Source organism: Oryctolagus cuniculus, chromosome 7 (assembly GCF_964237555.1).
Source record: "Oryctolagus cuniculus chromosome 7, mOryCun1.1, whole genome shotgun sequence".
NCBI classification, from domain to species: Eukaryota; Metazoa; Chordata; class Mammalia; order Lagomorpha; family Leporidae; genus Oryctolagus; species Oryctolagus cuniculus.
The window spans coordinates 53,265,205-53,285,420 of record NC_091438.1 but is presented as its reverse complement, the minus strand read 5'-3'; the positions used below and the strand labels follow the sequence as shown (position 1 = coordinate 53,285,420).

At 47.0% G+C, this 20,216-nt stretch overlaps 1 protein-coding gene and 1 long non-coding RNA gene across 2 annotated transcripts in view; one reads left to right on the top strand and one right to left on the bottom strand.

Moving 5' to 3' along the window:
- LOC127493763 (uncharacterized) overlaps window positions 1-12,784 on the top strand; it is a 59,592-nt gene extending 46,808 nt beyond the window's left edge. The window contains exons 2-3 of the long non-coding RNA XR_011390503.1: window positions 8,424-8,474; window positions 12,353-12,784. This is a non-coding gene — a long non-coding RNA (uncharacterized lncRNA). The remainder of the gene's footprint in view (window positions 1-8,423; window positions 8,475-12,352) is intronic.
- VTCN1 (V-set domain containing T cell activation inhibitor 1) overlaps window positions 1-20,216 on the bottom strand; it is a 65,191-nt gene that overhangs the window by 20,123 nt on the left and 24,852 nt on the right. The window contains exon 2 of the mRNA XM_002715400.5: window positions 8,077-8,141. Within this exon, the coding sequence (XP_002715446.3) occupies window positions 8,077-8,141 (65 nt within the window). The remainder of the gene's footprint in view (window positions 1-8,076; window positions 8,142-20,216) is intronic.

Sequence of the window (20,216 nt, the reverse complement as noted above, 5' to 3'; positions counted from 1 at the left end):
CTCATGCAGACCTGAGAGGGAGTGGTGTTGGCTTAAGTTCCTGCCACCCACAGGAGAGACCTGGACTGAGTTGCCATCTTGTGGCTTAGGCCTGGCCCAGCCCCAGCCATTGGGGTCATGAGGTCAGTAAGCCAGAGGATGGCAGACTTCTCTGTCTGTCTCCCTTTCTCTGCCTCTCAAATGGAAAAAAAAACTGTGGAAAAAAGGAATTGAAAGATAAGTTTGGTGCAGAACTTTGAAATTCATGCAGTTTCTTCATAATACACATTTTCAGTAACTTTTTGAAGACCCCATGTATGGATGGCTTTAAAATGTTTTGCACCAAAATAAAATTATCTTTGAAGCAATGTTTCATTTATGTATTTGAGAAACAGAGAAAGAGAGCCCACTGGTTTACTCCCCAAATGCTCACAAAGGCTGGGGGACAGAAGCCAGTAGACAGGAACTCAATCCAGGTCTCCCTCATGGGTGGCAGGAACCCACCTACTTGAGGCCATCACCACTGTTAGGGTTTGCATTAGCTGGAAGCTAGAATCAGAAGACAGAGCCTGGTATTGAACCCAGGTACTCTGATGTAGGACGTGGGCATCCTAACTGGCATTTTAACCACTAGGCCAAATGTCCTCCCATCTTTCCTTTTTTTTTTAACGATTTATTTATTTATTTGAAAGTCAGAGTTACACAGAGAGAGAAGGAGAGGCAGAGAGAAAGAGACAGAGAGACAGAGACAGAGAGGTCTTCCATCCGGTGGTTCACTCCCCAATTGGCCACTATGGCCAGAGCTGCACCTATCTGAAGCCAGGAGCCAGGAACTTCTTCTGGGTCTCTCATGTAGGTGCAGGGGCCCAAGGAGTTGGGCTATCTTCTACTGATTTTCCAGGTCATAGCAGAGAGCTGGATTGAAAGTGGAGCAGCCGGGACATGAACTGGCGCCCATATGGGATGCTGGCACTGCAGGTGGCGGCTTTACCTGCTACGCCACAGTGCCAGCCCTGTCTGCCCCTATCTTTTAATTCCATTTTTTTCACAAACAGTTTAAAGTACTCTCATAAAACTAATACTATCTGCAGCCTTGTTAAAATGACTTTAAGGAGGGGCAAGATTAGAAATTAGAGGAGCTAAAATGTCAAATGAAAATAAAATTAATTATAAAAGGCTATTATAGTGAATTTGGAATTCATCATAATTCATTTGGAATTTATAATTCTTTGAGAATTATAAAAGGCTATTAGAATTCACTCTAGTGAAGCTGGAAACAAACTCACGTACGAATACTTGATTCATGACAATGATGGCTCAGGGACAGAAGTGGGATGGGGGTGGGGAGTGTTTTTTTTTTTTTTTGTAATTTTTATTCAATGAATGCATTTTTACATAGATACAACTTTAGGAATATAGTGGTTCTTTCCCCCATACCACCACCCCCCCCCCCAGCTCCCATCCCACCTCCCCCTCCCTCTCCCTCTCCCTCTCCCTTTCCTATCTCCTTCTTCATTATGGTTCATTTTTAGTATGACTTTATATACAGAGGACCAACTCCATGCTAATCATAGACTTCAACAATTTGCACCCATGCACACACACAGCATATAGAGTACAATTTGGGGAGAGACTTTGCAGTCGATTCTCATATTACAATTCAATAGGGACAGAGGTCCTACATGGGGAGCAAGTGCACAGTGACTACTGTTGCTCCTTTAACAATTAACACTCCTTTTTATGACATCAGTGATCATCCGAGGCTCTTGCCATGGGCTGCCAAGGCTATGGGAGCCTTTTGTGACCATAGACTCCATCAGTATTTGGACACAACCATAAGCAAAGTGAATGTTCTCTCCTCCCTTCAGAGAAGAGTGTCTCCTTTGATGACCCTTTCTTTCCTCTGAGATCTCACAGAGATCCTCCATGTAGGATGTTTTTTTTTTTTTTGTCACAGAGTCTTGGCTTTCCATGCCTGAAATCTGAAATGCTCTTTCAGGCCTTTCAGTCTGACCAGGAAGCCTTGAGGGTTGATTCTGAGGTCAGAGTGTTATTTACCGCAAATGTCATTCTAGGAGTGCTGTGTGGACTGCTTCTGACGTTGGTCCTTCTTTCCTTTTTAATTCTATTATTTTTACTGGGTACTTGACATTATTTATATCATCGCTTTTAAACTTAGACTGATCTATCTGTTGCCTTTAACATTTAAGATGATCATTTTAACAGTGAAGATGGCGTCTATACCAGCGATGCTTATGGGTCTGGAGCCCCATGACTAGTTCCTAGGCTGTGTCCTTAGAGGTGAGTCTGCATGACTGTATGCAGTACTAGACTGTTTTACAGTTATAGACTACCTCCTCCATCTCTTATTCCCCCTCTTACTTTTAACTGGGATCTTTTTCCAATTGCCTTAAAGTACATATAATTAACTCTGTGTTACATAGAGAGTTCAGCATATAGTATGAAAAAGAGAAATGAGAGAGAATGAAAGAAAACAGAGAAAAAAAAAACAAAAAAAGAAAACAAAAAGGATATACGTAGTAAAAAGTAACAATGGTAAACTGTCCCTCCACAATCAGGTCACAATCAGGTAAAGGACTCTTGAAGACATTGATTCTTTTTTTTTTTTTTTTTTTTTTGACAGGCAGAGTGGACAGTGAGAGAGAGACAGAGAGAAAGGTCTTCCTTTGCAGTTGGTTCACCCTCCAATGGCCGCCGAGGCCTGGCGCGCCGCGGCCGGTGCACCACGCTGATCTGATGGCAGGAGCCAGGTACTTCTCCTGGTCTCCCATGGGGTGCAGGGCCCAAGGACTTGGGCCATCCTCCACTGCACTCCCTGGCCACAGCAGAGAGCTGGCCTGGAAGAGGGGCAACCGGGACAGAATCTGGCGCCCTGACCGGGACTAGAACCTGGTGTGCCGGCACCTCAAGGCGGAGGATCAGCTTAGTGAGCCACGGCGCCGGCCTGAAGACATTGATTCTAAAAGTGACAATTTCACTTCTATAGCTTTCATTTTAGGTGCACTATTTTTTTTTATCTTTTATTTAATGAATATAAATTTCCAAAGTACGACTCATGGGTTACAATGGCTTCCCCTCCCCCATACCGTCCCTCCCACCCACAACCCTCCCCTTTCCCACTCCCTCTCCCCTTCCATTCACATCAAGATTCATTTTCGATTATCTTAATATACAGAAGATCAGCTTAGTATACCTTAAGTAAGGATTTCAACAGTTTGCTCCCACACAGAAACATAAAGTGAAAAATAATAGATGATTTTTTTTAAATGATGATGAAATCAGATCAGACCTATTGTCATGTTTAATCCCAGTGAGAGTCAAGTTGGGAATTGATAATTTCTTTCTTTTTTTTTTTTTTTTACAGAAGATCAGTTTAGTGTACATTAAGTAAAGATTTCAATCGTTTGCACCCCCATAGAAACACAAAGTGAAATATACTGTTTGAGTACTCGTTATAGCATTAAGTCTCAATGTACAGCACATTAAGGACAGAGATCCTACACGAGGAGTAAGTGCACAGTGACTCCTGTTGTTGACTTTACAAATTGACGCTCCTGTTTATGGCATCAGTAATCTCCCTATAGGTGCACTATTAATTCTCCCAAATCAGGGAGAACATATGGTGTTTGTCTCTTTGGGTCTGGGTTATTTTACTAAGTATGAGGTTTTCCAGCTTGCTCCATTTTGTTGCAAAGGACTGGATTTCATCCTTTTTTACTGCTGTGTGGTATTCCGTAGTGTACATATCCCACAATTTCTTTTTCCAGTCTTTGGTTGATGGACATTCAGGTTGCTTCCATGTCTTAGCTATTGTGAATTGAGCTGCAATAAACATGGAGGTGCAGATAGTTCTTTTGTTTACTGATTTCATTTCCCTTGGGTAAATTCCCAGTAGTGGGATGGCTGGATTCAGATTTCTGAGGTCTCTCCATACTGTTTTCCACAGTGGCTTTACCAGTTTACATTCCCACCAAAGTGGGTTAGGGTGCCCTTTTCCCCACATCCTCTCCAGCATTTGATATCCACTTGTCAAAGTATGAAGCGAGACCCCTACCTTGCACTGTATACAAAAATCCACTCAAAATGGATTAAAGATCTAAATCTACGCCACAACACCATCAAATTAATCGAGAGCATAGGGGAAACCCTTCAAGACATTGGCGCAGACAAAGAATTCCTGGAAAAGACCTCAGGGGCACAGGCAGTCAAAGTCAAGATGAATTGGGATTTCCTCAAATTGAGAAGTTTCTGCACAGCAAAAGAAACAGTCAGGAAAGTGAAGAGGCAACGGACAGAATGGGAGAAATTATTTGCAAACTACACAACTGATAAAGGATTAATAAAGGACTAATAAAGGATTAATAACCAGAATCTATGAAGTGATCAAGAAACTCCACAGTAACAAAACAAACAACCCAATAAAAAGATGGGCCAAGGACCTTAACAGGCATTTTTCAAAAGAGGAAATCCAAATAGCCAACAGACACATGAGAAAATGCTCAGGATCAGCCATCAGGGAAATGCAAATCAAAACCACAATGAAGTTTCACCTCTCCCCAGTTAGAGTGGCCCTCAAACAGAAATCAACAAACAACAAATGCTGGGGAGTGTTTTTAAAAAATGGAGCTGGGTCTACTGGACAGCCACACAGAAAGAACAAATCTTGACCCTTGTACCATGCATAAAATTAAATTTTAGAACGTTTGTGTACATAAACATGAGAGATTACACAGCAAAGCTTCTCCAAGGCAACCTAGAACATCCTTATGACCTGGGCTAGGCAAAGATTTCTTAAGGAAAAGTTCCAAGTATAAGGGAAAGGATTGCTACTTTGGACTATGTTAAAATTAAGAACTTCTGATTCCTGAAAGAAATCAAGAGAGTGAAAAGGCAAGAGAGAGTAGATCTGGTGATACATATAACCAAGTTTAAGCCAGAATATATAAAGAATTTCCATGAATCAAGAGGAAAACGACAGATACAGGCACACCTTATTTTATCATGCTTTTCACATATTGCGTTTGGTTTTTTTTTTCTTTTTTCTTTTTTCTTTTTTTTATTTTTTGACAGGCAGAGTGGACAGTGAGAGAGAGAGACAGAGAGAAAGGTCTTCTCTTGCCGTTGGTTCACCCTCCAATGGCCGCCGCGGCCGGCGCGCTGCGGCCGGCGCACCGCGCTGATCCGATGGCAGGAGCCAGGAGCCAGGTGCTTTTCCTGGTCTCCCATGGGGTGCAGGGCCCAAACACCTGGGCCATCCTCCACTGCACTCCCTGGCCACAGCAGAGAGCTGGCCTGGAAGAGGGGCAACCGGGACAGAATCCGGCGCCCCGACTGGGACTAGAACCCGGTGTGCCGGCGCCGCTAGGCGGAGGATTAGCCTAGTGAGCCGCGGCGCCGGCCCGGTTTTTTTTTTCTAATTGAAGATTTGTGGAGCAGATAAGTAGATTTCCCATGTAGGTGAAAGAAGGAGATACCATCCAGGACTTTCATAGCAGGAGAGGAGGTCAGTGCCTGGCTTCACAGCTGCAAAGGCTGACCTTCCCGCCAGGAGCTAAGGCATCTGGTCACTTCAGGTTGAAGTAATAATCATTTACCATTCCCCAAACCCTACGGCCCTACTCTACCTGTGCTTTATAGAGGGGGGACAAAAGCTGGGTGACAGCACATCTGTTTACAGTATGGTTCACAGGGTATTTTCAACCCACTGTTGAGACCCAACACGCAAGACAACAAAGACTCCTTTCCAGATGTTACTGCCCACGGACAAGGCACCTGGTCACCTAAGAGCACCGAGGCCGTACAAGGAAGCTAACACAGCATCCATTGTGCTGCAGCCCATGGACCAAGAATTTCCACTTTCAAGTCACATTAGTTAAGAAAGGCATTCCCAAGGCCATAGTTGCTCTAGACAGTTATTCCTTTGATGGGTCTGAGCAAAGCAAATTTAAAGCCTTCTGAAAAGCATTCACCATTCCAGATGTCTTTAAGAGCATCTGTGATTCGTGGGAGGAGGTCAAATACCAATGCCAACAGGAGTTTGGGAGCAATTGAACCCAGAGGTCACGAATGACTTTGATGGGCTCCAGGTTTCAGTGGAGGAAGCAGCAACAGACGTCATTGTAACAGATCTGGAATTAGAAGTGGCACCTGGAGATAGGGCTGCATTGCCACAATCTCACAATACATCGCATGATAAATCATTGTAAGATGAGGCGTTATTTCCTATGAATGAGCAAGGATAGTGGTTTCTTGAGATGGAACCTGCTCCTGGTGAGGATGCTGGGAACATTGTTGAAATGACAACAAAGGATTTAGAATATTACATAAACTCAGTTAATAAGGCAGTGGTAGGGTTTGAAAGAATCGACTCCAATTAAACTGCTATCAAACAGCATCAGAAATACACAGAAATCTCCATAAAAGGAGGAGTCAGTGGGTACAGCAAGCTTCATTCTTGCCTTGCTTTAAGAAACTGCCACAGGGGACCGGTGTTGTGGCATAGTGGTTAAGCCGCAGCCTGTGGTGCCCGCATCCCAGTGGTTAAGCCGCAGCCTGTGGTGCCCGCATCCCATCTGAGCATCAGTTTGGATTCAGACTGCTCCACTTCAGATCTGGCTCCCTGCTAATGCATCTGGGAAGGCAGTGGGAGACGGCCCAAGCGCTTGTGCAACTGCCACTGACATGGCATGGGGTTACTGGCTTCTGGCTTGGGTTTGGCCTAGCCCTGGCCATTGCAACGATTTGGGGAATGAACCAGCTGATGGAAGCTATCTCTCTCTCTCTCTCTCTCTCTCTCTCTCTCTCTGTCTCTTCTTCTCTCTCTTTAACTCACTTTCAAATAAATAGTCTTTAAAAAAGAAAGAAGAATGGACAAAAGATAAAATATTTACTTGATAAAGAAAGTGAGAAAGGGTGTTAATGCCTTGTCTAGGCCAACACACGTGTAGCAAGTCTCCTTGGCTTAAGCCTTGTGATCACTTTGTAGTGGCAGCACATCTGTGCTGGGAGACAGGGACAGAATACAGGAGGCCAGGACTATGAAACTGATGTTAGGGAGGGAAAACTTTGGTCACAGACTGAGTTAAAGTAGAGGCTGCAGGTGGTTGATGGGAAATAGAGCAAACAATCTGCCTCAGAGAAGACAGCCGCTGGCCTAATGCAGTGTCACAGCTAAGGTGGCATCCATAATAGATGTGACGCTTCAGAGAAATGGGCTGCACAGAAGAGGAAGGGGCAGGCTCTTCCTGCCGCGGGTGTCGCTTCACTGCATTCGGAAGCCAGCCATCCACGCCATGATGGCATCTGCTTCCTGCACGGTACAGTGGGCTCTTTGCCTAGGACACGTGTGTGCAAAGACTTGCGATTCTTCAGCACGCCGCTCAGAGCTTCAAGCAAAGAAGTCACACACCCAGGTCAACCACTGAGAGAATGGCTCAGATGAGCACTTTCTTGGGAGCCCAATGCCACCTTCAGCCCTGCCAGGCAGATTGACTGCTGATCAACATCTGCAGTGAGGGAACCTGGGCCGACACCGTGGCACAGTGGGTTAAGCTGCTACCTGCAATCCCAGCATTCCATATAGGTGTCAGTTCAAGTGTCTGCTGCTCCACTTCCGATCCAGCTCTCTGCTAATGCGCCTCAGAAAGCAGCAGAGGATGGCCCATGTCTTTAGGCTCCTGCACCCAAGTGGGTGACCTGGCTCCAGTTTCAGGCTCCCAGCCCCAGTCATTGCAGCCATTTGGAGAATAAACCAGCAGACAGATTCTCTCTCTCTCTCTCTCTCTCTCTCTCTCTATCTCTCTCTTTCTCTGTGTGTGTGTCTCCACCTCTCTCTCTATATAACTCTGCCTTTCAATTAAATTGATAAATCTTTTTAAAAATTAAATTATGGAACCAAGGCCCAAGGAGTTAAATGACTAAGGTGAAGAGAGTGCAGTAAATAGAAGAACAAGTGCTCAACTCTGCAGTTCTGTGGGTTCGAGTCCTGTGCTCTTTCTGTATTCCACATCAATCGATTGACAGGTTCAATGGTGAGGGGAGAATGGATCATGTAATATAAAAAAAAAAAACACATACCTGAAATTCCAAAGCCAATGATGAGTGCGATTGCTCCAGCCAGAATAATGATGATGCTAATAATGCTATGGAAAGAGAGAGAGAAACAGCAAATTACTTCTTTGTTCCATTTGGGACACTGCGACCTGGGCGCACGTCCACTGTGCAGGAAGATGTGCCACACAGGGCAGCTCAGCTTTCCTTGCCACAGAAGCTCCTTCTGGGATACATTCCTCAGAAAGGAACCTCCACAGCTCATCCCCATCTCGCTGGGGCGTTGGGGTAGGTTAAAGGAGTGGCCCTTTTATTCGGTACTTACTTATTTTCTTTCTTATTTCCGATGCTTATTCTTACTTTCTTCTTTCCAGATCAGGGAAGACCATGCACAACGACTGATGAGAACATCTCTGCAGAGCCAGGTGCTACGGGGTGGGGGTGGGAGGTGGGTAATGGTCCATACCCAGGCTATCCCGGCGTTAGTGTCCAAATCAAACTTATTCAAGAGGCTAGCGGCATGGGGGAGGGGCATTGGCCATCTTTGTCTCAGAAGAAAATTCTCTTCCCCTTGCCAGTTAGCAAGAACGTGTTGTAAGTTGGAAAGGGGAGTCGGAGTGGACGAAGGTTAGGAAGACAATGGGCACAGTGTCAGGCAGATCCCCAAGGTTCACTTGGACCTGGGTGGGCAGCGGTCCTTTTGATCTAAGACTTGACTGTTTACAGTGGGCAATCACAGTTCGTGGGTAGGCGTGGAATGAGTGGTTCAGCGGTTCCTTTGGCGTTTAAGTCAACGACTGCAAATTCCTTCCTTGCGTGATTCTAGCCATTTCCTTGCGGTCAGTCCCTGGAATCCCTCAGCACGCACTATTTGTTGGTTTAAACATGAGTCTGATTAATCTCAAGACCAGCGATTAGCTCATTCTCCAATGCTGGTGTGGAGTCTCTCAGCTGCTGGGGTCCTGAGTTGTGGGCGTCCATGCACTCATGTACGTCCACTGTGTCCCCTTAATTTGCGCCGATTTTCCTCTGCCATTTTTCTCCCTAACTCTTCCCTGAGACTGCACTCTCTACTGTTTTTTTTTTTTTTTTAATATCTTCTACACTAGAGCGGTCAGCTCCCTCCCTGCTCTGCTGTCTTTGAACTTCTCAGCCCATCCACCTGCTTAGATCGTTTGTTTACCTGTCTTGTCTCCTTCCATAAATGTTTAACTTCTTATCTTCATTTTGCACCCACTCACACCTAATCCACTGTACCCCAGAGGTCCTCAGTGGATTGTTTTCTTGTAATAAAATAGTAAACGTGTCTACTACAGAAAGTTTAGGAAATATAAATAAGCACAACAAAATCCCCTGTAATTCCACCGTCTGGATACAGCCACTGTTACTGTTTTGCTATGTATCCTACTCGTCTTAAATCAACAGATTAGCAAGTGAAACTGGGAAATTGCACAAATAAACAGATGAGGAAGTATTTCATGTAGTGAGTATGAGAATTGTGCGGCAGATGTTCTTTCCAGCACCATTTATGGATTATGGCATGTATCCACTCAGTACCCTTAGGAGGCGAGCAAACTTCTCATCTCCACCTCATTGATGAGGAAGCAACACAGGAGACTAAGCGTCTCTTCCTGAAATCACGTAGTTAGCCAGTGGCAGAGCTAAGATTAGGATCTGCTAATTTTGTACTCATTTGCTTCCTCTACTGCTTCCCTGGGCGTGGTGGCTCCCACGTGGGAACACGTCCCTCCACTCTACCCAGGGGAGCCCACGCTCTACAAGGGGACAGCAGCTTCAGCAGGCAGCGCAGAGGGCACAGCCGTCCCGGGAAGCTGGCCCCATGGCTGCTTGCCCCAGGGCACGCATCCCAGGCAGGTGTCCTGGGCCACACTCTCACACTGTTCACACACTCCCCACACCCACACTGAGGTTACTCAATAGGCAGGACAAAAGGAAGGCACAGGGAGGCAAAGAATGGTGGTACTGAGAGCAAAAGGAAGCGCAGGGCATTTTCCTCTCTGCCTTGAATAGGTCCATTGTGCGCAGTGCCCATGGCTCCAGGACGGCCCACTCCCAGAAGTAACAGGAATGAACAGTGCTCCTGGAGGTCAAGGCCTCCTGAGGCGCAGCCACAGAGGAGGCAGGTGAAGCTTTAATAACAGGGCACCTGCTAAATTGGTGCTTCCTGGTCTGAGTGTGGGCAAGCGGCTGCTTACACGCAGGGCAAGAGGTACCGCTGGCTTTCCTTGACCCCGGTACCAGGCAGCAGATCTGCATTTGTGGTCCAGGGCTTGCACTTACTTTGGATACATTACCTCATTTCCCTGAGACTCAGTCTTTATCTATAAAATGGGAACAAGAGTAATTTTCCATTTCACCTACGATAAAAATGTAATGGGTTGCAAGTTCCCAATTGTTACTTTGACGCTCCAGTGCCCCGACTGTGACTTTATTAGGAAATGGGATTCTTGCAGATGTAATTAGTTAAGGTGAGGTCATCCTGGAGCAGAGTGGGCTCCTAATCCGATAGGACAGGTGTCTTTTTCCAGAAGGAGGAATTTGGCCACAGCACACAAAGGGACAACACCACGTGAAGACGAAAGCAGGGATCTATCCCCGGAAGCTGGGGCAAGGGGCGGGGCAGCCTCTCAGGTACAGCTCTCAGAAAGAGCGAACCCTGCAGAGCGCTGGGCTCAGACTTCCAGCCTCCAGCCTCCGGAACCACGAACCACACACCTGTTACTGAGCCACCCTGTCACAGTATTCTGAGCAAAGTAACACAACAGGGTTGTAGAATCCACAAAGGGCTGCCCGTGTGTTACTGCTAACTATAATTTCTACCTGTAGCTATGTGCTCTTATTTCATTTTTAAAAATTTACTGTATTCTATATCAAACTGTTAGGGAAGTGGGGCTGGACAGCAGAGACACTGAATAGCTGTCCGGACACTCACCACAAGCAGGGGGCTTTTTAGAGTGTTTCGGTCAAAGCAGATGAGCCCCAGGCCCACGTTTCCCTGGCTGTCACCATAGAATCCTGCCATCTGCCAGCAACTTCTCTGTCTAAGCAGGAGTCACCTTGAGGCTTGCTCAGAACTGGCATTCCCTTGGGAAATAGCTCAGCTCCACAGCCTTGGAAAAAGAAGCAGGAACCATCAGAGAAGCCAAATTAAATAATTCCAGTCTGTTGCTTATTAATTTTTAAAAAGAGGAATAAAATATTTCACATAAGATGTTCTTGCACTGCTTTCTGGTCTTCACTTTCACAAAATCATTTCCAATAACTATGCTACAGGAAAATTGTCATGCAAAACTATGCATCCTAACCAACACATTAGAATTCAAGGTATACTTTTGTCTGTTCCTCACAACAGAATCCCCTACCCCCCTGCAAAAATTCAACATTTCTGGAGGACTCGTTCACTTGGTAAACACTTACTATATGCAAGACCTGGTGCTGGGCAATATGGGAGCAGTATGGGGATGAAGTTAACAAAGTCTGTGCCCTTAATGAGCTTATAGTTAGAATTGCAGCGTGTGCACACACACACATACATCTTTGTAATTATGTGGGGCAGAATGTGATTACGGCATCAATAAGGAGAGGACCAGATTTTCCCAGGGATTCTAGGGAAGTAGGAAGTATTTGAACCTGGGGAAAACAGGGAGACTCAAAGTGCATTTCCACGAGTACTTTTTAAAAAGATTTATTTATCTATTTGAAAGGCATAGTTACAGAGACACAAAGAGAGGTCTTTCACCTGCTGGTTCACTCCCCAGACAGCCACAACAGCTGGGGCTAGGCCAGGTTGAGGCCAGGAGCCAGGAGCCTCATCCAGGGTCTCCCACGTGGGAATGTGGACCCAGGGACCTGAGCCATCTCCCACTGCTTTCCCAGATTCATTAGCAGGGAGGTGGATTGGATGTGGTGCAACTGGGACTTGAACTGGAACCCATATGAGATGCCAGTGGTGTTGTGTGCAGCGACTTTCACCTGCTATACCACAATGCTGGCCCTTCCGTGAAAAAAAAATTTAAAGAGAAAGGGAAGGGAATGATTTTATCCTGAAATACATGTATTTAGCTAATCCTTGCCCCTACCACCTCTCTGCTCAAGACAGAAAAACAAAGCAAGGGTGTTACTTCTGCCCTGGGTGGCGACAGACCCTAAGCCCCACCCTGGAGTGCTCTGGGAGTGCTGGCTTTGCAGGGTGAGGTCCTGGCTTAGCAGCCCCGAGTTCCGCTGAGTGTGCCCACCTGCCTGGCATGGCCTCATCCAGTTCCTTGCTGTGTCTTTGCTGCAGCTACTGTCGCCTTTTGCGGCACTTGAAAGACATCGGGAATCTGTTAAAATGAGCGTTCCTGAAGAGCCTCTCATTCTGTGAAATGCCACAACAAAGGTAATAGGGCTCGTGGGGGGTAAAAGGGAGCTAAGGGCAGGCCACTCCAAACCTGTGTGGCTTTGTAATTGGTCTACTAACAGAAGCGATAATTGGTCCGCCAGAGATAAGGCTGAGCGCGGGAGCACCAGAAGCTGGTGCAGAGGATATTAAACACGCACGAAAATAATGCAGTGCACACTCTGGCTTGTGGTCCTGTGAGCCCCTGGGGCTGCTGGGAGCTGGACACAAGGGGAGTATCACCCCGGGCATGCGAGGCTGGAACGTGCTTCCTGAGGGCGGGAGCCCCACGTGCACGTGTTCACTTAAAATGACAGAAAAACAAAAAGGAAAAAAAATACAGAACCGAATGCCATGCTCAGCTCTTCCCATGGAGGTGGCCACTGCACTCTGCGATTTCAGCTCCTCTCACCTTGGAAAACACACATGGGAACCAACACAGCTTCCAGGTTACCCAGTCTGCATTACCCTGCTTTTCGACCACAGCTGGTGCTGTGAAAATGCGTATCACATGCTGGGCTAGAGACAGCAATCCCTTACGGACTGTCTTTCACCAGGTCAGAGGTTTGTGGGGTTGGTAAGACAGCAGCTGGCTCCTACGGGCCAGTTCTCTACATACGGGACCTTGTTCTATCTTCAGGGACTCAGTAAGGGACGTGCTGCTGGCGTTACCTTTCTGAGGCTTAGGTTAGATATCGTGCGGTGAAGTTCAGATGAGGCTCTCACAGACTCAGGAGCTTGCGCCCCTGCTTCCATGCCTGATGGCCAAGGCCCTGAGTTTGGAAGGCTCCTCTCACCCCACCCCTGCATGTCGACACCAGCGCCTTTTCTGAAAACAAGGTGCATTGTGGATCTGCGGTACCGTGTGTGGAGCCCACAGTCAGGGAATCAAAATGCTCTTTGTGTTACTTCAGTGTTAGTAGTTTCTGTGTTCTCACGTTTCTGCCCCCTCAAATTCTGACAGAACTGAGATACCACATTCCTCAAAGATCGTTAGTGAGCTCCACTTGTGTGGGTGACAAATGTTTAAAACTCTAAAAACCAGATTAGGTTAGCAAACATGGCATTAATCTGAACAGACTCTGCTTTCAACTTCAGTGGACCGAGCAGAACATTGAGTGACTCAAGCTGTGCCACCATATTATTTTATTCATAAGCTAACAAAGTGACTAGGCGTATGAAGAATGCTGGAATGGAAGACACTTACTGCAGCCTCTCTACAAAGTTCTTCTCCTTTCTAAATGCCCCCCCCCCCACAGTGAAAAGGGAACAGCAATTACAGCCAGCCCTCCTTATCCGTGGTTATGCATCTGGGGATTCAACCAACCACGGATCAAAAAATATTCAGAAAAAAATCTGCATCTTTACTGAACATACACAGATGTTTCTTGTCCTTATTCCCTAAACAGCATAGTTTAAAAAGTGTTTGCATATAGCATTTACATTGCATTAGGCAACGCCAGTTATCTAGAGATGATTTAGAGTATATGGGAGACTGTGTGCAGATTACATGCAAATGCTCTGCTATTTTGGGGCCTAAGTCTCTGTGGATTTTGGTATCCACAGGGGTCCTGGATTCGGTACCTGAGGATGCCGGGGAAGGACTGTGTTGTACACACTCCGTGGAACACAGTATTAGGCTTCAAGGTAACATTATCCAGCCACGTCCTGGAAGCTGATGAGTATGGGTGTCAGGGTTCTGGGCAGCTTCGATTGCTGTCTACTCCAGTTCTACAGTTTTCACTTGTTTCCCTGAAGAATCCATGCTACAGAGTGTGTTTGCTGACCCCTACCTCCCTCTCCTGTACCTCTGGTGGAGCCCAGACTAGCTTGGGTGGAAAGAGCTGAGAACAAGACTATCAGGAAGGTGCCAAGAGCAGGAGCATCAGGATGGTGAGAGGAGGGTGGAGAAGAACTTGGCAGAGAGCAGGCACCACTTCACAGGTATCATTTCTGGGCAGCTGTGGCTCTGACCGCATTGCTTTCATGGCGACGGATGGCCAGGCTCTGTGTTTGGGAAAGGATTTAGGGCGTGGTATGAAGGAAGGAGTCTTGACTGCCATGGAGTATCTGATGCATCCTCTGTTCCTTCTAGCTGCCTCCACGAATCAACAGAGTCCCCCAAAGCGCAGGAACTGAGGTTACATCATGACCTGGGTCCCAGCACCACAAAACCAGGGAACCTTGGCCAGCCAATAGGTTTCATCTTACCTGCCAACAATCATTTGAATGATTGGTGAGTGGCCTAGAACATGCACACTGTGTTGGAAAAGATTGCAAGGCAGCCTTAAGGCTCACATGGAGGAGTGCCGTCACTGATTTGCCCTTTCTAAGCGAGCATGTGGGTCTCAGGTATGCTATTCCTGAGTCAGCAGCGACCCATGAAAGGGTTCTTAGCTGACTACTAACCACAAAACTAGCAGAATCTTGGGCTAATGTAGCAGAAATGCCATGACAACACAATGACAGTAATAGCCAGTAGTCTGTGTGTGATGTTGGCCCATGCTTTAAGAACATGGATTAACATTCGTCTTTAAGACAGAGTCTCTCAACCTCATACTTGAACTGTTGGACTGGAAACTTCTTTGTTGTCGGAGGCTGTCTTGTACATTTAGCAGCAACCCTGGCCTCTACCTTCTGGTTGACAACACCACCCTTTCCCCTCTAGGGACAAACAAAAATGTTTCCAGATGTGCCACCTGGATTGACAGCCATTGAGCTAGAAGAAGGGGGACCAGAGAGAGTAGTGGTGTCACTAGAAGGTATGCTTTTTGAAAAATCACTGAAAGGAATGGGAGTGGCTTAATTTAAAGAAGACTAAAAGGAGCGATGCCATTTCAGTATTGGAAAGGTGCCACCTGGGCCCATGTTCCATCACTCTGGAAGAAACAAAGCCAGCAGGTGAATGCACTAGGAGATTGGAAGGAGGTGAAATACACAGATAGGCTTTGCAACAGATCCAGCCATCCACCGGCCTGAGATACCTGAGATCCCAACCACGGGATGCGTGTGCAGAAGGGGGGCCACTTAGGAAGAAGAGTGGGTAGGGAAGAGTTTCTAGCACCAGATAAGGAGTGGAACAACTTTGAAAACCCCCTTTCGAACAACAGCTCTCTATAGAGCTGTGTCATCTGATGACTGGGGGCTTGCCTTCTGCCTTTGCCATCACTGCATATGCTATATGTGCCCCCAAAAGCCTTCATTAATCACGTAACAGTGATTTCCTGAGTGCGTGGCCGCATGTGTGTCATGAGACCCCCACAACTACTCTACGAGATAGAGACTATTATTTTTGTTCTACAGATGCGAGAGACGAGGCTTCATGTTATATAACTCCCCAAGGTCTCTCCCCCTGGGAAATTATGGCAGAAGTGGACTCAGTTCTGAGACACCATCATCATTGGTCTTGGTTATTAGGCTGTATTTTATATTAATCCCACATTTCATAAAACTTGGGGCTCAAGTTAGTTGGCAGGCATGTATTTTATGTAGGTATAACCTGTGGAAGGACACCACACAGGGGTTTGCATAGATTGAAAAAATTAAATCTTCCCTAAGAGGTATCTTCTGTCTGAGACTCTGGAGGGGAGTATCAGGTGGAAAAATCGAGATTGTTAACAGGTACCTTTTCCTAAACGATATTTGAGTCGGTAGCAGCTGAGATGTGATTTTATTCTTAAGCCTGTCCTATTTATAACTGTCGCCCTGATTGCCATGAAGCTCCCCTTAGCATCGCATCAACCTTGTGCACACTCTTTCCACTGGCAGGAGCACGGGAGACAAGAGTCAACACAAGGCTGATTGCGAGTGGGTTTCCTAATCAGACCTGTGTTTCCCGTTGCTCCTGATTCTCAGTGCACAGAAGCAGCAGTTCCAGGAGGTTCCTCGGGCATTATAACTGGTCCCATTGTGTTGGCTAACAAGCGCACTTCACACCTTTTACGACCCTCCCACGTGAAGTGCCTGCACTGTTGGAAAAGCCACTGGGAGTCCCACAAGCACTGGGTGTGGTCCATGCCTGATTGTACCGGCTTCCAAACCTGAGTGTAGGCGAGATTTGCAGGTCACTCACCAGCACCCACAGCGAGCTCTGGCCCCCAATGAACACTTCGTTTTTGTGATTGGCTACTCTCCCCTTCACTCACAGCCTCCCCCCACGTTGTCCGGGCTTTTACCGGCCTCTCTCACCGTTCCTCCTCCAGCCCAGGCCCAGAGGAGGGCAGGAGCACAGCTCCCGGAGGGTCTGATCATTGCTGCAATGGGTGGGGGCTGCGGTGAGGGCCCAAAGGAACCAATTGTATAAATACTGCTGCTAGGTTTACATCCTAAAGTTCCTCTGAGTTTTACCCCTCCATATCACCCCATATGTCAGTGACTCCTGAAGGGTTTGGGACCGTCCTAACTCAGCTCCAGTGATTTTTCCAGCCCGTCTGCCCATCAGGAGCCCTGTATTCTGTTCACTGTCTCCTTTCCTCTCTGCCTAGACCAGGCTCTCTCTCTTCTCAAGTTAGCAAAAGCGAGTCCAGTCAAGGCCCAACCCCGCTCTTCCCTGCTTCATTTGTCTTCCCCAAAGGACAGCGTGGAATGGCTCTTTCCTTGGTGGATTTAAGGGAGTGGGGTGGAAGCTGGGTCCCAGATGGCTGGGAGGGCGTGGGGTTTGCACTGGGGGGTCAGGAAGGCAGGCGTCAGACCTGGGGAAGGCTGAAGGGGAAGGGTAGGGCAGGCTCCCTCCCTGGAGAAGGCATTAATCATCCTCCCCATCAGGTACCTCAGGGACCGGGGCCTCAGGCAGATGGCTGGCCCCAGCGAGCCAGGGACCTAGAATCCCAATCCCGATGCCTCGCAGCTCCCTAAAGCCACACCGACTGACTTCTCATTCCTTTCTTGCCTTTGGGAAACCGGGGGCTGTGGCTGGGGAGATCCAGAGAAGTGCTGGGGCTGGTGGTCGTGGTGCAGCCAGCCATGGCCAGCCAGCCTCACTCTGGCATCAGTCAGTTCATCGTTTAATCTGTTAATCAAGCTGAAAACAAGGGTGTCACCCTCAGCGCTTCTCTCTGCCCAAGCGCATGCACCTGCAGTAGGCAGCCCGGCTTCTCCATGTTCTGAGGGGGGGGCACGAGGTCATATTTGGATGCTCCAAACCCTCTCTTTTAGTAAGACCAGAACTGTCTTCCCAGGGAGAAGCAGATCAGAGAATCCTGGCGATCAGTAACGGATCAATGGCTCCGTCCTCCCTGGTCCTAGCAGGAGTTCTGCTGCAGGTCTCGCCCATGTCCTCCTGGTTTAGACCTGGGCACAGTTCTGCAGGTGTGGCCGAGCAAGGCTCCAGAGGACTGAGGCGTGACAGTCAGGATGCCTGGCACATTCCTTGAGGGCTTGGCCTGCCTGGGCCGAATTCTCCAGCGGCAGACCCTGGGGCTGCTCTGTGCCTATGCCGACCTCTGCCTGCCCACGCTAAGGACGGCAGTGGGGAGACGCTGTCTGTCCTCAAATCTGCTGTCATCCTTCAGTTGAACCTTTCTGTGGCCCTGTTCATGGGCGGCAGACATGAGGGAAGTTTCTTGGACTTCTAGCCTGAGGTCTGTACTCTCTCTCTTCCCAGGAGCTGGGCTGGGCCCCAGGGCCCGCCAGGGAGGCCTGCGGTTCCCATCCTGCTCCTTAGTCTTCTCCCTCGGGTCCATCCTGACCTTGGGACACTGGGTTGAGCTTTCTCTTACAGCTCCCCACATTCTTCCCAGAGCCCACCAGCCCGATGCCTAGGCAAGCTGACCCGCCGTGTCCTGCACCCACTCTGGCCGCTGAAGCCCAGTGCAGCCTGCACACTAATCCCACATGGTTAAAATGCTGCTGCACAAACACAGGCTGGGGAAGAGCCTACCTGCATTTGTGAAGATCCTGTTTCTCTCCCCATTTCCGGTTCTCCACCTCCATGTTACTCTGGCTCCTTGATCACGCCAGGCTCTTTCTTGCCTCTGTGTCATGCTGTTTGTCAGGTTCTTGGAACATGGTAGGACCTTAATGAATGCTCCATCCTGCCAATCCCTCTCCATAGTGCCAATGCAGTGCCTCACATTTAAAACATGTTGAACTAATGCATAAATACCTATACCGCGCTATGAAGGAACCGAACACATTTCTAACTTTTAAGAAGGTGCTTATGGGAGAAATGATCATTAATTTCCCTCTCTAAAGGAAAACAGTCTTTTTAAAAAATTGTGCTCTGTGACATCTTTCTGATGCCGTGAATGAATACGAAATGTCTTGGGGAGTGGGCACAGGACAGAGCTGGCTGAGTATCAAGACTCAGCCTGTGGAAGGAATTAATCACCGGCTGCTGTGCCTGATCACGGGTTAGATCAAATCCTCTTAGTCGTTTCTTTTCATAAATGAGGTACAATGCAGTGATGTCCCACTAAAAGCCAAAGGAGCGTTGTAGGGAACAGAGAGCTTAATTTCCAGCTGTAGCATGTATTAAACATCCATAAGAAAACACAAACTTAATTTTAAAAAAAATTGAAATGCTAAATTTTAAAAAGAGAAACCACACACATGCACACACACACACGTGCGTGAATACTTGATTTTGCAGGGGAGAAAAATGAGGGAGAGTGACTGAGGCTGACAATGAAGCCACAGCATGAACCGCGAGTGGCAGGAGAGTGCTGGACACAGTGGCTGCCCGTGGCTGCCTGTGACTTCTGTCTCAGGAGCCATGTAAGCTGCAGACTCACATGAGCGAGGTAGGACACCCCAGCCCCCGCAGGTAGCAACTTCATTTAGTCTTGGTTCTGGGTTAAGGAAAAAAATACTCCTTGAAATCCTGCTGCCAGTCATCACGCAGGTTTGAGGCCTCAATTCACAACGCCCCCAGCCCCAGAGAAGGTGGCACCAAGAGTTAATTGTTAAGGGCCCCAAGTTGGTAAAATTCCAAAGCTTAATAGAAGCAAAATCAAATATTCTCAGAATAAATGCACTTTTAACCCAGGCCTTGGCAAATTTTAGTGGATAAAATTCTCAAAAGTATGAACTCAAGTGAAAAATCACAAAGTACACTGGGAAAAAACTGCTCTGGGTGGAAAGTGTGGTAGAAACGAGGGATGGGTTTGGAAATGAAAAGACTTCAGGTACTGGAACCATTAGATACAGAATATAAAATAAGCCTTTTAATATGCTAAAATCTAAGAATAAGGGAATAAGGAAAAAGAGTGAAACAGAACATCTAGATAGGAAAAATAAATAACTGATATTTAAAATGCACTGGACAGCCTAAGTTGCAGTAGAATGGATAAAACTGGACACCAGAATTAGTTAAACTGAAGAGTTGAAGAAATTTCACTCAATACAGTAGTACAGAGGAACAAAGAGATTAAAAATATGAAAGGGAGGGTAAGACATGTGAATACCAAAATGAGAAAATTTAATGTTTACCTAATCAGAGGTCCAGGATAGAACAATACAGAATGAAGGCGAAACAATATTTTTGCAAGAGAAAAAGGCTGAGTATTTTCCAGTATGTGTGAAAGACTCCGGTCTTTAGATTGGGGCAGGGCAGGGAGTGGGGGTGGCCAGTGAATCTCAGGTAGATAAACAGGAAGGAAATACAACCCGAAACCTCACAGTGAAACTGAAGAAGAACACAGACCAAAAAATATTCAAAACAGCAAGAGAACAAAAAGACTACCCAAAGGGATGAAAATTAGACAAACAACTTAATCTCCAAAATAACCAAGGAAACCAGAAAAATGATGGGATTGCCTCTTTAAAGTGC